Source organism: Lemur catta, chromosome 3 (genome assembly GCF_020740605.2).
Source record: "Lemur catta isolate mLemCat1 chromosome 3, mLemCat1.pri, whole genome shotgun sequence".
In the NCBI taxonomy this organism is placed as follows: Eukaryota; Metazoa; Chordata; class Mammalia; order Primates; family Lemuridae; genus Lemur; species Lemur catta.
In genome coordinates, this window is record NC_059130.1 from 86080979 (window position 1) to 86097293 (window position 16315).

At 53.4% G+C, this 16315-nt stretch overlaps 1 protein-coding gene across 2 annotated transcripts; it reads left to right on the top strand.

Moving 5' to 3' along the window:
- Positions 1-3816: 3816 nt before the first annotated feature.
- Positions 3817-12293, top strand: LDLRAD1 (low density lipoprotein receptor class A domain containing 1). 2 transcript variants are annotated; one of them, XM_045547963.1, is made up of 6 exons: positions 3817-3910; positions 4398-4449; positions 6868-6996; positions 8949-9086; positions 10731-10859; positions 11992-12293. In XM_045547963.1, exons 1-6 carry the CDS (start codon positions 3890-3892, stop codon positions 12138-12140), a joined length of 618 nt encoding a protein of 205 aa, XP_045403919.1. In that variant the 5' UTR covers positions 3817-3889; the 3' UTR covers positions 12141-12293. The 2 variants fall into 2 exon arrangements, with proteins under 2 accessions (XP_045403919.1, XP_045403920.1); XM_045547964.1 differs by lacking the exons at positions 10731-10859; positions 11992-12293 and adding an exon at positions 10436-10721.
- Positions 12294-16315: the final 4022 nt, after the last annotated feature.

A 16315-nucleotide genomic window follows, 5' to 3' on the forward strand; every position in this document is an offset into this window, starting at 1 on the left:
AAACTGGGAAGGCTGCTCCATGGATCATGCTTCTCACCAAACTTCTTCGTGCTGGGCTACACTTTTAAACCACAATGCTAGGTCAGCTTACCATCGTCCTCTAATGCTAGGTTTGCCTTCTAGTCTGTAGGACCTCACTGTGCTCAGGAGCCCCTCCCACCAGGTGTCCGGTTGCTCAGGATGTTGTGTTTGTATCTGAGCATGGTCAACGTGAGTTTCCTTTTTATCTGTCTTTCCTGGACTACTTAAGTGTTACAGAGTCTGGGGTGAGGGTACACACAATGATAAAGATTAGGATAGTGGGAAATAAAGCCTTCTGGGGGAGCTAGATTGAACAATTAGTATGGACTTTCTGACTCCTTGCAATAATTAAATTCTGAAGCCCAGTTTATAGACCTTTCCTGAAATGTGTTACTATTGAAGTCAGCTTCATATATTTCACTATTAAATACTCTCTTCCTGTGATATTAATGACTTATTTGTTTCAAACAGGGGTTCTTAAACTTTTTTGGTGATCCAATGAAGCCTATGGACCCCTTCTCACAATAATGTTTTCAAATGCATAAAACTAAATACGAAGGATCGCAAAGGAAACTAATATGTTAAAATATAGTTACTAAAATATTTTCAGAATTTTGTGATACATAAAATAAGATTGAGTGGTGGTTCTAAAACTACTGTAATTTCAAAGTAATTTTAAATTAATAATTTGGAATATCTGTAACAACTTTAATATCTAAATGTCTGTGATTTCTATTGGTGCTGAAGTCACAGCTACTGCTTATACTACTACGGATTGTTGCCTACATTCATAATTGAAGGAAATGCTGTATTGCAGTTGGAGGTTGGTGACAGTAAAGATTTAATTTTTTTCCCATCCATGTTCACCAAACCCCTGGTTTAGAGGTGGTCTAATTTTACTTTCTGATTTTAAGAGTAAATTTTTTTCTTGTTCGATTATAAGTTGTTGGGCCGATTTTACTACTGCTTCTTGTGTGCTTGTTTTGTTTTGTTTTGTTGCAATATTATAACAGTAATAATTGAAGGCTTGGGTGGAAAGAAATCAGCACCTGATTGGAAATGAAAGTTTCCAAGAAAAGCTGTTGGTAATGTTCCCGCCAGATGTGCCATCATGCCATCATTACTGGAGCTCCAAATCTGTGAATTTCACAATGCTTATGTAAACTTTAATAAACTTTGGATTATCTGCATTAAACAGTGTTAAAATGCTATCTTGTAAAAGTGTCTACTTAGATAAGTCACAATTGGGGTTTTTTTGGTTGATTCCTCATGACATTTGCAAAGCCCCTTTATAGCACTCTCAAGTGTCACCTTAAATGCATCCTTACAGCATCCCTCTAGGAAAGCAGGGTGGGTTTGCCATCTCCATTGTACAATTGAGGAAACAGCTTCAGAGAGGAGAGGAAATCCCAGAGTTATGGGAGGAATAGGGGAGGACTGACAAATCCTGTGGCAGGGACTGGGTCCCATTTCTACGCAGGGCTAGAAGCAGATCTCTCAGGTGCCTGAGTCGGTCTAATTGCGGTGTCCACTTAGCATTGTCCAATGTGGAGCCCTGGACTAGGAAGCAGTCCCAGCCCTCAAGAAGATCCTTCTGTAATTAGAAACAGACTGAGGCAACCACAAACAATATTCCACCCTCAAAGGGCGCAGAGCACATTCACATATGTGCACTCACTTCATCCTAACCATAACTCTGAATTAAGTATTCTTATCCCCATTTTTCAGATGAGGACACTAAGACTTAGTCTGAGACATACCGTAAATTAGATAGGTATTAAGTTGGCACAGGCAGGATTAAAAAGCTGGATCTGTCTGACTCCAGCTGGGGTTGGCTGATCTCATGTCCTGTGGGTCTCCCCTAGCTGGAGCCGGGCTCAGATGAAGACATGCAGCATAAGGAATGTAGGGAAAGGTAAATCCAGGGGAGAGAAAGTCAAAGGCAGCTTCACAAAATGAGATTCTTACCTGGTTCTGGGCAAGAAAGATGGATGTAGAAAGGTAGAGGGAGCCAGCAGAAGTTACTCTAAGCAAGTGACAAGCCACAGGCTGTGAGAGATGTTTATAACCCATGTAGCAAATGATTCAAATCAATAAGGAAAAAGACCACCTATAGAAAAATGGGCAACAGATATGAAAAAGCAATTCACGAGGGAGGAATCCATGTGACCAATACATTTTAAAGTGGAGCTGCATAACAGCATAGGGTAGGGTGGGGCTTTTCAAATTTAATTTGCATTCAGATCTTCCTGCATTCTTGTCAAAATGCAGATTCTGGTTTGGTAGGTCTGGGGTGAGACCTGAGAGTCTGTATCCCTAACCAGCTCCCAAGTGACGGGGAGGCTGCTGGTTCACAGACCACACTTTTGAGCAGTGAGGTCATAGGTAGGGATAAGAGTGAATTCCTCAGCCAGCCAGGTCTGTACCCTGGCTCTGCCACTTTTTGGCTATGAAACTTGGACAAGTAACGTAATGTCTCTGTGCCTCAGTTTCCTCATCTGTGAAGTGGAGATAGTAATAGTCCCTATCTCCTGTGGTTTGGAGGACTAAATGAGTTCACATACGTAGAGCATGTAGACAGCATGTGGCAAAAGCAATACTCAATAAACATTAGCAGGTGGTGGTCAGAGTAGGAATAACCAGGAAGTGAAAATTAAATCACATATTCCATGCCTACAGGACTGGCCGTGTCAGGAAGTCTGGCAATTTCAAAGGCTGGTGAGATGGGGAGACAGGAATTATCACACACTGCTAATTGCAGCACAAATTGGTACAGCCACCTTGAAGAGCAGTTTGGCAATATCTAGGAAAATTGAAGATGCCCCTACAATGTGATTCTAGATGTGTGTGTGAAGAGCAGGAGAGATATGTACACTAGGGTGATATTTATGTAAATGAGTTTTAAAAACCGTAAAGGCAATACTATATATTTTTTCGTGCATACGTACACATGTAGTAAGAATATAAAAACCAGTCACTGGAAGCACACACGGCATGTTCAGGAGACTGAGCGACTCTGGAGCGAGAGGCGAAGATGGGCAAAGGCTGCCTTCAATATTATTGTACTTAACAGGGAAAAATCTGAAGCAGAAATGACTCAGTGTTAACATTTGTTAACTCCATGATTATTTGTTGCATTATTCTTCCTACTTTTCTGTATTTAAGTTTTTGAAACTTTTTTTCTGGGGGGTAGGACAAAGAAGAGAAGGACGTTGGACCAAGTGAAAAGAGTGGGGTGGCCTGGTACTGGGTGGAGAGTGGGGGACAGAGAGGCTCACCCCATGGGTTCCTGCCTTTCTCCAGGACCAAGGGGAAAAGAAGTTTATTTCATTTTATTTTATTTTATTTTAGAGACAGAGTCCTGCTAGGGCATTCGGGGAAGCCAGGGGAGAAGATGCCCCTCAGAGATCCTGCACTTGACGGGGGAGAACTAGGGTCTCGAACTCCTGACCTCAAGCGATCCTCCTGCCTCGGCCTCCCAGAGAGCTAGGATTACAGGCATGAGCCATCGCGCCCAGCTCCTTCTCATCATTAACGCAGAGGAAAAAGCACATCCTGAAAAGTTCCTGGGTTGAAATCTTACCCCTCCCGCCTACTGTGTGACTCTGGGCAGTTGCTCCCTCTCTGAACCTCAGGCTGCAGAATGGGATGAGGGTTCCAACCTCAGAGTGTTGCTGTCAGACTGCAGAGCTGGGACAGACCTGGCCCCAGCAGGGCTTGTCTCTGCTTGGGAGACAGCAGGGAGGAGACTGATGCAAGGGAGGGTGCGGCCTGGGCCAGGCCTCCTGCCAGCCCTCCCAGGCTGCCCCGGTGACAAGGCAGGGAACCTGCACTGAGCTCTCTGTACCCGGCCCCGGCCCCTGGAGACATGAACAAGGTCTTCCCCCAGGTGAGAGCAGGCTGGGCCGACTGGCTCCTGCCCTCGAGAGAGCAAGCCCTGGGGCAGGAGCGGGCAGTAGCAGGGATAGGAGACAGACTGAGGCAAGGCAGTGCCCACCCGGCCCGGGGCCCACTGCCAGGCTGCAGGGGACCCAGCAGGGGACCCAGCCACACAGGAGGGAGGGAGGCCGGGGAGAGCGTCAGCTCCACGGGGAGGAGGGCATCAGGGAAAGCCTCACGGAGGAGGAGCTGCCCGAGCCGGGTGGGACAGGAAAGGAACAGGCGCTCCGGGCGGAGGGCGCAGCGCGCGCAGTGCGTGGACGTGTGACCGTGCGAAGCAGGCGTGGCGAGTCTGGGCGGGCGGCATGTTCGGCTGTGGGGGACCTGTCGTTCCTCCTAAGGCTCTCAGTGACCCCTTCTGAAAAACTCCGCGGCCCAACACCCAGAGGCTGGACCTCACCCACCTGAGCCCACCGTCACCCTGTTCTCTCGGGCAGGGACATGATGGCCAGGCAGCTGCCGGAACCAAAGCCCTCCCCGCAGGAGCAGGTAAGGACCTGGAGGGCCTGGGCCCGCGGGCTCTGCCGCCCCCGTGGGGGCTCCCTGGTCTCTGGGAAGTTGGGTTCCAGGCTCCTGCTGTCCCTCAGGCCTCTGCCCCATCTTGATGTCATCTGCTCCCAGCCTCCTGGCCGGCTGTGCCGACAGCCACCTGCTTGCAGGGTTCCTGTCGTGCAGGAGCGTCCCCGGTGCCTCCCGAGCGCTGCCCACCTCAGAGCCCGCCTGTAACACGGAGAAAGGGGCCCAAAGCCCTGACACAGGGGCCACCTGGGCAATTTTATTTAGCTCTGAGGGATAAAGTGACACCCCATTTAGCCTTTCTCTGTGCCACCGACTCACCGTGCGACCAGGAGTTCTCTCTACCTTTACGGGATAGAGGAAGGACAGAACACACATTTATGGAGCATCTCCTACGTGCCCTGTCCTGGCCCACATGTGGCCAGTGAGGAGAGACCCAGGGAGGGGGGTGATAATAACAGCCGTAAAGGCTCGAGCCCCTACGGTGTGCCGGGCGCTGCGTGATCTCTGAGTCTTTGGGACAGCTCGCACTAACAGAAGAGGCATCTGAGGCGGAGAGAGGTTGGGTAACCAGGCCAACGTCACACAGCGGGGAGGTTGGGGGCAGGGTTCAAATTCGCACTGAGGTCTCTCTGGCTGCAAAGTCCCAGTGCCCTTGTTGCTCCACGCAGGTGTTTGTTTACGTCCAACTCCTGGCCCTTAGCGGGCGTGGCTGTGGCAAGGACAGCCTTCTTTTCTCCGTCTGTCTGTCGGGGAGGGGCCTGGCACCCAACAGCTTTCTGCCGGTTCTCCCTCCAGTCTCTCCCGTGACCCCACCTGCTCACAGCCTGTGCTGCACAAATATTTGAGGAGCGTTCCCTGGCTGACTGCATGCCTCTCCTTGCCCAGTGTCATGCGGTCTCCCTGGTTACCTGAGTTTACCCTGGGTTTGCTGATGACAAGAGAGCCACCGACTAGGGCTGTAGGGCTGATGGGGTTTAGATTTATGCCTCATCTCCTAACATTGTCTTCCTGCACACACATCCTTGGTGCCCACCACGCTGGGCCCCTACCGTCCCCACACGCCCTCTGCCTGGAATGCCCTCTCTTTGCACCGCCCCTCACCTGCCGGTGGAAATCCCACCTGTGCTTGCTTCCAAGGACCTGCTTTGGAAATGTTAGTGGATTGAATGGAAATGACCTGAACTGACCCAAACTGGGGGCCTTCCGTTGCTTCCTGGATGTCTGGGTCACCATATTCACAAAGTGTTCATAAAGTACCTACTGTGTGCCTGACTCTGGAGGCGCATCCCTGGGATCACAGGGCTGAATCAGACCTGTTCCTGCCCTTTTCTCTGGGGTAACTGTGGCCTGGACAGGACAGAGCTCACGCTGTCCTTCGTACGTGTCCACGCCTTGCCTTCTAAGTGCAACCGCAAGCTTTCAGAGAGCAAGGACCAGAGCCACAGCTACTTTTGTGCCCTCTACAGAGCAGGACACCTAGTAGGTTGTCAAATAAGTATTCTTCCACTATTTTGTAAGCAAGTGAGACTTAAAGGAGTGAAGTACAGTTCTATGAGAGCAGGGACGTCTCCTATCACTGCTATTTCCACAGTACTTAGAATAGAGCTTGGCACGTAGTAGGTGCTTAGTAAACACTGATAATGGCCCACACTCAGTATTTACTAAATCCCAAGCACTATTCTAAGACATTAACTCAACAAACTCTAATCCCCTTAATAAACTCTAAAGTAGCTATTATGATCCCTGTTTTCCACACGAGGAAACTGAGGCACAGAGAAGTGCAGTGACTTACTCAACGTGGCCCAGCTAGGAAGTGGTGGAGCTGGGATTCCAGCCAGCATCCTGGTGGACTCCAGAATGGATAATCAGTTGGAATCGTGGAAAGGGCACAGGTTTTGGCACCAAACAGGGGTGGACTCACATCCCAGCTCTGCAAGGGATGACCTGGACCTTTTCTTCTCTGAGCCTCAGTTTCCTCATTGATAAAACAAAGGATTGTTTGAAAAATAAAAATAATAGCTACAAAGAGGCTGATGTAGTTTCTGCCCCATAGTCGGGGCTGGATGTGCAGGTGTCCGTCTCCCCTGCATCCTGGGGAGGCTGCCCCTTAGGGGGTGGGAGAGGGAGGGCTGTGGAGCAGTGACGGGGTCCTCATCATCCGCCCTTACCACTCACCAGCGGTGGGACCCGGGCTAGCGATGGGCACTTGGTGGGGTGGGTCCACAGGCAGAACCGAGGCCCCCGGTGCAGGGCTTAGGAGCCCCCTCCTCCTGGGAAGCCCTCCCTGCCCCTCACCTATCCTGGCGGGGGAGGGGCTGCTCACAGGGGACAGGGCGGACACCTGCGGCCCATCACTGCCGGCCGTGGGCTTGCTTCCCACCCACACAGAAGGCTGCAGTCCCCTCTGCTGCTCACGTCGCGGGACGTGCCTCTCAGCCTCCGTGCTGCTCCTGCTAGCAACTCTAGCAGCCCTCATCGCCCTGGTCACCATCCTTGGACTGCCACCACGCATGCCAGGTAAGGGTGGTCAAGAGAGGGTGGGGAGACGGTGGGGGCACAGAGAGATGGGGGAGCTCTGACGCTGCCTGGCTTCTGCACTAAGTGACTTTTGGACCATTCCTTAAGGTGCATACACACATGCGCGCGCACACATGCACGCACACTGACGTATACCTGTCTCTGAGCCTCCATTTGCATATCTGTGACAAGTTCTTGAGAGGACCCAGTGTCACCGCCTCCAGGAAGCCTTCCTGGACCCCCCAGGCTGGGTGAAGAGCTTCGTGTCAGTCCCTGCAGCCCCTGCACTTCCTCTTCCCCCGTCCTGGCCACCCTGGGCGGTGAGGTCCATCTGTGTGCTCCTCTCCAGCATAGAGGACAGGGGCGTGTGCAGCACATCCTGCAGCCTCAGCGTCAGTGGCCCACAACCCCAGCACAGTCCCTGCCCTCTGGAGCTAACTGGACAGCAATATGGACATGAATCCAGTGAGCACGTCAGGGCAGGGGGCACGGGGGCTCTGACAGTCTGGAATGGGGCTCTGATCTAGGAGTCCGGGTGGACACCTTGGGGAAGTGAATGGGAACTGAGGCATGAAGGGAAAGTAGGAATTGGTGAGTAGGGGGCAGTGCCAGGAAAAGCACCCCAGGCACAGAGGACAGCAGGTGCAGAGTCCCTGTGGGGAGGGAGGAAGCATTGGAAGACGTGGGGACTGCAAGGAGCCAGTGGGCCTGAAGGGCTGGAGTGGTGGTGGGGCAGGTGACCAGGGCCTCGAAGGCTGCACTGGGGAGGGAGTCACCATCCAGGAGCCATGGGAAGGGGATAAAGCTGGGCGTGGGATGTCACCAGATCTACCTTTCTGAGGGATGGCTCTGTAGCCAGGCAGGGCAGGTGTCGGGGGACAAGGTCAGGGGTCAAAGCCACAGTGCTCTCCCTGCCTGAGCAGGAACGTGGGCACCGAGGGTAGACGTGAATACTTAAGGACCGCAGTTGTGTGCCCGTGTGTACACACCTGTGTGTTTGTGTATGTCTGTGAGTGAACTTGCAGGTGTCTGTGTATGCAGGGACATGTGCGTGCGGGAGTGTGTGTGTGGGCGCACCTGTTGTCTGAGTGTGACTGTGCACCTAGGCACAGGTGTCTGTGTTTGAGCACATGTCTGTGTGTGTGTCGGTGACAACGTGATTGTCCCTAAGAGTTGGCCCCCTTCACACTAGCCGAGGCAGCTCTGGAGCTGAGAGGTGGTTCCCATGTGCACGAACACAAATGCACAACCAGCTCCCACTCCCATTGTGCACACGTACACACGCACAGGCTGTGGGCCAGGCTGGCCTCCCGCCCCGTTGCTGGTTTCTCTCCTTTAATCCTCTGGGGCAGCCCTAGGGGTGGGTGTCCTACCCCTCCCGCCATGGAGGCTGATGATGACACTTCACAGGGGCGATTGAGGGACAATAGAATAAAACTATGAAAGTGTTTTGCAGACTGTGAAGTTGTGCCCAGTTGTAACGGATTATGACGTATGATCCCTGGGACAGCTCTCACGACCTAACCTGGTACCAGGAGATCCACCGTTAAAACCACTTCATTGCACCGAACACTGTCCACAGAAGCCTCCCGTGAGACTGTAAATAAGTTTTCAATAAAGGAGAGAACATTTATTTATTCTGTACGTTCTCTGTTCTGTGCTTAGTCACAGAAAAGCTTTTATTTAATCGCCCAACAGTCCTACGGGGTGTGTGCTATGATCCCCATTTTGCAAACGACCTGAGGCTCAGAGAGGTCGGGTCATCTGCCAAGGTCAAGGAGCTGGCAGGCGGTAGAGCTGGGGCTTGAACCCCATCTCTGGCACGAGTTCAGAGTGCTCCCCACTGCCCCGGCCCCTCAGGCCAGCCCAGGGTGGGGCTCAGGTGAGGAAGCGTAAGCAGGTTCGACGGCAGCGATGCCCTTGTGAGCACCACCCTTGACCCTCCCATTCAGCGGCCCAGGCTTGTGTAACACCGACGAACAGGACAGGCTTCTTGTGCCACGACCGGAGGAGCTGCATCCCGGCCAGCGGGGTCTGCGATGGCATCCGCACTTGTACCCACGGCGAGGACGAAGACGAGGGCTTGTGCCGTGAGTACCTGCTCGGTCCTGCCCCTGCCTGATGGGCCCTCCCAGGAGTTCCCCTTCTCCAACTCTCCCTGCAGCCACACAGAAGCTGGGCCATCCCTGAACGTACCAGGCACTTCCATGCCCCCATGCATTTGATTATATGGTGCCTTCGGCCAGGAGCGCCTGCCCCACCCATCCCGGTCAGGCACACACTTGCGTGCCCACACTAAGGAATGCCTTCACTCTGTGCCTCCCCTCTCCCAGAGAACCTGTATCCATCCTTCAAGGCAGAATGCAAGTGTTACCTCCTCCAGGAAGCCTTCCCTGACTCCCACATTAGGTTAAGGGGTTAAGGTTCCTCCTTTGGGCTCCCACAGCTTCTGTGCTTCCCTGTGTCCCAGCCCTAGTCACACTGGCTGTCACTCTCAGTTGGCGCACCTGCCACCCCCATGAGACTGTGAACTCCTCTGGGGCTCCAGTTCCTGGCACAGAGGGGTATCCAGAATGACTTGCCAACTGAGTGGGCGAATGAATGAATGGGAAGACCTGGCCCCAGACCTTAGAGACCTGAAGCTTCTCAGGAGAGAGGATCAGTGCCTGACGAGTTGTAGTGCGTGGGTTGGAGGAGCATGTTGGGGAGGAAACTTGCATCACAGACTCTGGAGAACAGAAGAAATCTTCAAAGTGTCTAGTCCATGCCCCAACTCATACCAAATCCCCTCTACCACAAGCCCAACAGACGCCATCCAGCCTCTGCTTGCATACTCCTGGGATGGGGAGCTCACTACATGGGCAGCCACGTCCAGAATTGGATGGCTTTTCCATGGAAAGATCTTCCTTGTCCTGAGCTTAGGGCTGCCTCCTGGTAGTGTCCCAGACTGGTTCCAGCTCTGTCCTTTCCTCAACCCCTGCCCCTGAGAGACCACGTTTTAATCCCTCTCCATGACGGTGGCACTGCATGGATTTGGAGATTGCTCTCTTGCCCCCATGGGTGTCCCCTTCTCCAGGACACACCCTGAACTCCAACGGCCACCCCCCTTGTGACAAGTTCCTGGTCCTCCCCACTCTACAGTGCCCCACAGGACTCATACCAACTGCCCATGCCCCTCTCCCTGGACAGCCCCCAGGAGCATCCATGGCCCTTCTGGCTGGTCTGGCAAGTCCAAGGCACAAAGGCTTGTCCCCTCTCTGACCTGGGGTTTACACCTCTAGTGATGCGGCCTGAGTCTGTGGGAATGTTGAGGAGCCCGTCACACTCTGTCCAGCACAGACCATTTTCAAGAAAGCTGCTCTGACTTCCTCTCACAGGCGTGTGAACCCTCCGTGCCCTGAGCTCCCGAGGCTTCACATTTATTCTTGTTGTGTTCCAGTTGGAGGAGGCTTCCTGGAAGTGAAAGGACTTGAACCTGAACTTGAAAGTGGAATGGTTTTGGATAAGTGTCCGGGAGGACTTTCTGGAGGGAGGAAGAGTGCAAGCAACGGTGTGGGCGGGAACACGCGGGGGCTCCCTGGGTCCTGCGGGCTCTGCAAGGAAAGAGCACGCCTCTGCCTTTGATCCAGCCTCCCTCCCCAGGAAACCTCTGTGTCCTTCCTGGGGTGGATGGGTGGTGACCTCAGGCTGTGGCCAGATGAGGACTTCTTCCTGTCCCATCCATCCCTCTGTAGGAGACGTGCCCCACAGCCTCCCCAGCTTCCTGGTGGCCCACTGTGGAGACCCGGCCTCCTGGATCTACTCAGACCAAAAATGTGACGGGACCAACAGCTGTGGGGACTGCTCGGACGAACTGAGCCCAGGTGGGGGTCTGGAGCAGGTGGCCAGGCTGTGGCCAGAGGGCAGAGGCTGACTAGGGAATGTCCCAGCTTCCGCCCTGCATACCGTCCCTGCACCCTAGAAGGAAGTTTTCTACCTCTGCTTGAATGCCACCAGCAGCAGAGTGCTCACTGCCACTCCAAGTGGCTCCTCCTGGAGGTTCATTCTTCCGTGGAGGGGAACTTACCTCAAGGGCACAGATGAGAAAACTGGGACCCGGAAGGTGGCCGTGCAAGGATATGTATGTGGCACAACTGGGATTTGAACCGGGGTTTCCCTCATCTCCTCTGCACCTCCCAAAAACCCTGCAAGGAAAGCGGGGCAGGAATCACTGGCCCCAATTTATATGTAGGTAAACTGAGGCCTCGAGAAGAGAAGGAGCTTAATACAATGAGTGACAGGGAGGGAGCCTGTGTAAGCTGAGGTCTCCTGCCTCCAAGTCCGTGGTCCTTCCACTGTCCCAGAGTTTCCTCTCAATCCCTTCCCCAGTGTTCAATCAACAAACATGTTCTGAGCCCCAGTGGGGGCTGGGCCTGTGCCAGATTCTGGTGGAGGACTCTTAGGGACCAGGCATGTATCCTACCCCAGGACTCACATCATGGTGATGCCAAAAAGCAGTGCTGGGGCCCTGGAGGAATCCCAGGAGACTTCTTGGAAGAGGTAGCATTCAAGCAGGCCAGAGAGAGTAGACAGGGTTTCAATAGGCAGAGGCTGGGTGCATGAGGAGAAATGCTGGAGGCCCGGGACACAGAGCGAAGGAGAAGTCTGGGCGGCACCCCCAGGGAGTCACAGTGGGTTGCTGCAGCTGAGGCTGGGGTGGCGGGAGACAGTGTGCACTCCTCCATGTTTGAGCCTTGACCATGTGCCTGGCACTTTGCCTATCTTCCTTTACTTAATAACGACCTTAAGCAGATGAGGAAACCGAGGCTCAGACAGATGTGAATAGTCACACAGCCCTTGAGTTGTGGAGTCCTGATTCTCTCTGCTGCAGAAAAACCAGTCTGATGGAGCAGGGCTATGGGGAGCTATAGCAGGTTCCAGAGCTAAGGAGTGCCCTGGTGCATGGGGCATTCCAGGACACACCAGCTTCACTTTTGCTGGTTCTTGTCTTCCCAGTGACTGTGTGTCTGCCCTGTGGCCCTGGGTGGTGGCACTGCCCTTCCACCGTCTTCAAGTACTGCGACTGCATCCCAAGGAGTCTCTGCCGGGACCGCGTGCAGCACTGCTCTGACTGGTCCGACGAGTACTCCTGTCCTGGGCCCTGAGTGGACCACCTGGGCCAGCATGGAAGGCTGGTTGGAATGGCATTGACAGCCCTTCACATGAGCATCAAACCCTGGAGCGCGAGGGCAGGAAGGGGCCTTCGAAATCACCTTGTGGGATCTACACATCATGTCTGAATAGGAATTGTCTCTTCTGCTTTCAAGTTTTCCTGCCTCTGTTTGAATGCCCCCAACAACTGGGAGCTCACTACCATGTTACACAGCTCCTAACAAAGACAGGGGGACTCTGCTCCCATGATTTTAAGCCTGTCTTTGAGGCCACACAGAGGAAATCTGCCACTCTGCTCCAAAACAGGCTTGCAGATTCTAATCTTGCCACCCCTTGGACAGAAGATAAGTCTGGGGCTTAAACACCAAGCTGAGGAGTTGCCCTTATAGATGGCACACGCATGAAGCATGTGCCACTGCCTGACCCTTTGAGACCTCAGGCAGACATTGCTGGGCTTGGATGCAACCTTAGCATTTTTCTCAACTCAGTTATCCCAGCAGGCCCCACTGATTAACACACGAGATTGCACACGAGTCAGCGGGAAGCTACAGGCAGCTCTGAGCTGCAGAGCTGAAGAGCTGGAAAGAGAGCAGCTGGAGGAGCCCCGTCCCACCCTCTGTTCTCTGCCCCACCACTCCCCACCCTCCACCCTATGCCCAGCTGCCCAGCTAAACAGCCCAGTTTTCTTGAAGTAGGTCCTGGAGCCTTGAACTTTGGTCCTGGAGCCTGAATGAGCTGTTTCTCTGCCTCCTTTTCTAGCTCCACAACACCCAAACAGGCAAGGATGGATAGCCCCATTACACAGATAAGAAAACTGAGGCCCAGGGGGGGAGGTGAATTGCTCAGGATCATACAGCAAAGTCAGGGCTGGAACTGGGACTAAAACATGGCCTATGACACTCCAGCCCAGACGCCTTTCCAGCTACCAGTGTGACTATGTTTTGGCTGGGGCAGAGTCTCTGTGGGGTATTTGCAAATGTATCTGGAGGGTCAGAAAGTGTCACACCCTTCTTCTGAAAGGGAGACTGGGCGTCTGGCCAATGAGAGGGTTTCTGTTGAGGGAGACAGACATATCCCCATTGAAAATTAATAAAATTGGCTTTATATATCGGTTTCTTGTCAGTTTTTGAATGAAAATGGGCCTCCAAGAGACTGGTGAGCTCTGGTTCATTCATTGCCTCGTTAGTTCATTCACTCATCAGTGTCTGTGGACCTGCTTTGGAGCAAGCTGTGAGCAGGGTGCCAGGCCCCAGAGGAGAGGCCTGGGTCCCGGCACACGAGGAACGTGGGGTCCTACGGAGGAGGCACCTCCCCCATAGGGGTGGGTGGGAGAGCAGGAAACGCCGGGCTGAGGGCACCAAGGAGGGGCCTCCAGGAGGCAGGACAATCACATTTCTCACCCTGACCATCTGAGGACCAGCTCCTAGAACAGGGGGTCCTGCCCGAGGGGTGGTCAGCCCTCAGCTCCGGCACCTTTGGCTGAGCGTCTCTCCAGCTGCAGTGCAGTCAGGAGCTGCGGGAGCCTTTGGTGGCTCCTTAGTTCTGACACTGAACCAGAGGAGCCTTCCCTCCCAGAGGAGGAGGCATTTGGGCTGGCTCTGGAGGGATAGAGAATTTCTGGAAGTAGGGCTGGGGGAGGGGGCATGCCAGGCTGAGGGGGCCATGCGAATGAAGGCGTGGAGTGGGCAGGCTCAGCCGGGGAATGTCCAACAGCCAGAGGGGACAGCAGCAGGTGGCGGGCGGTGAGCAGGGCTGACCATGGAGTGCACAGCAAGCCACACTTCATCCCAAGGTCAGTGGGACACCACCAAGGGGCATTAAGCAGGGAAACTGGATCCGCTGTGACCTTAACACACTGTCTGCCACACTAGAAAAAAAATTTTTTCTCTGGGGCCACAGTGCTTTATTAAAACAAAATGGGAAGGCACAGTGGCTCATGCCTATAATCCTAGCACTCTGGAAGGCTGAGGCAGGAGGATCGCTTGAGGGCAGGAGTTTAAGACCAGCCTGAGCAAGAGCAAGACCCTAACTCTACTAAAAATAGAAAAATTAGCCAGGTGCGGTGGTGCACACCTGTAGTCCCAGCTACTTGGTCGGCTGAGGCAGGAGGATCACTGAGGCAGGAGGATCACTTGAGCTCAGGAGTTTGAGGTTGCTGTGAGCTAGGCTGATGCCATGGCACTCTAGCCTGGGCAACAGAGCAAGATTCTGTCTCAGAAAACAAACAAATAAATGAAACAATCCTTTCTAATTTGTTCTTTTTTATTGTTTTCTGTGCGTGAGTTATATGCAACGTAATCCATGTTTTTAGAATTAAATTGTCAGTATTAATTGTAACAATAAGAACATCAACAAGTAAGATTTTCATGAACCAACTGTAGGATTTTGCTTCATGAGGCCCCAGGATCAAAACTAGCCTGAGTTAAATACAACTCACGTGGCAGTTAGTGTGTTAATTACAGCAGCCCAAGAAAGATGCCAAGGACAGGGATCAAGTGCACAGAGCAGAGGGGGTAGTTGAGGGCCATTTACTAGTAGAACTCACGGGCCTTAGGCACCTCCTGGGGGTGGGGCGTGGCCGGGTGGAGGGAGTCCAGCATGCCTGGGAAGGAGCACCTGGCCTCATGCCCTGGGCTGTGCCTTCTCCAGCAGGACGCCAATCTCAAGGGGAAGAGAGAGTTGAATTGGTCCCTGGGGACAAGAAAGGTCCAGAGGCTCACTTCAGCACTCAAATGCCAACGTGTTCTGAATTGAGGAAGCCTTGAGCATTGGCCACGAAGCCAGGCAAGATCAGAGCATGAGCCTGTGTTTGCTCAGACCAAGCCAGCCTTGGCGGTTCAGGCAGGTGGAGAGCACCCATCTCCCGGCAGGGGCTGGTGGTGCTGCAGCTGGGCCCCATGAGAGAGAAGCAGGTGGACCTCAGCACTCATCCAGCCCTGGGCTTCTTCGGAACAGCAAGACCATAGGTTGCATATGATTTTACCTTCCTCGCTCCCTAAACCAAACCCATCCACACGCCCCTGGGGATTAAGATGCTTCATTTAGGCCAGGCACGGTGGCTCACGCCTGTAATCCTAATGTTCTGGAAGGCCGACGTAGGAGGATCACTTGAGGCCAGGAGTTCCAGACCAGCCTGAGCAAGAGCAAGACCCCATCTCTACTCAAAATAGAAAAATTAGCGGGACATCATGGCACGCACCTGTAGTCCCACCTATTCAGGAGGCTGAGGCAGGAGGATTACCTGAGCCCAGGAGTTTAAGGTCGCAGTGAGCTAGGCTGATGCCACGGCACTCTAGTCTAGGTGACAGAGTCTCACTCTGTCTCAAACAAAGCAAAAAATCTCCAAACTTGGTGTTTGGGGAAAACAAACGAACAAAAACAAACAAACAAAAAACCAAGGTGCTTCATTTACAGGATGGGGAAACCAAGGCCAAGACGGAGCTATCCGAGTCCATTCGGCATGTCAGTGGCGGGAGGACTAGAAGCCAGGCATCTCGGTGCACACAGCTGTCGTCTGCTGAGCGCTTGCCATGAGGCTGGCACAGTGGTAAGAGCTTTACCTTTAATCCTCACAGCTACAAGGCAGGTGCTGTTTTTAGAGTACCTAAAACCTCTCACTTAGGAGAGGCGGGGCAGCTTGACTGGTAGGAACAGAGCCAGGTGTGCCCAATCTGAAGCCTGGGCACATGCCACTGTTTCGGGCTGTCTTGGGAATTCTGGGAAGGCTTCCTAGCAGAGGTGACGCTTGAGCAGGGCCGTGAAGGAGGATTTGGAGCGAGCCAGGTGGGAAGTGTAAGGGGGTGGGGGGAGCGGGGGGAGGCCATTCCAGGTTGAAGAGATGCTGGGGCCAGGGAGGAGGGGGTGCAGCCGGGCAGGGGCCCAGTGCAAGGCAGGAGGGTGCCTGGCCGCTCAGAGAGCATGAGGTAGCCCCAGTGCCTGGAGCATGAGGAAGAGCCTTGGATTTGGGGCTGTAGAGAGGGAACTTGATTCTGAAAGCCGCACGGTGCCGGCAGAGGTTTTGGGCAGGAAGAACACATCTGATTCCTTCTTCTGAGGAGGGGCTGCTCTGCACAGCAGGAATGAGGCTACAGTGCCAGACCCTCCTGAAGGCTTCCTGAGCGGAAAAGGTGAGATCTGGAACGCAAATGCCCTTCGGAAGCAGTAAAGC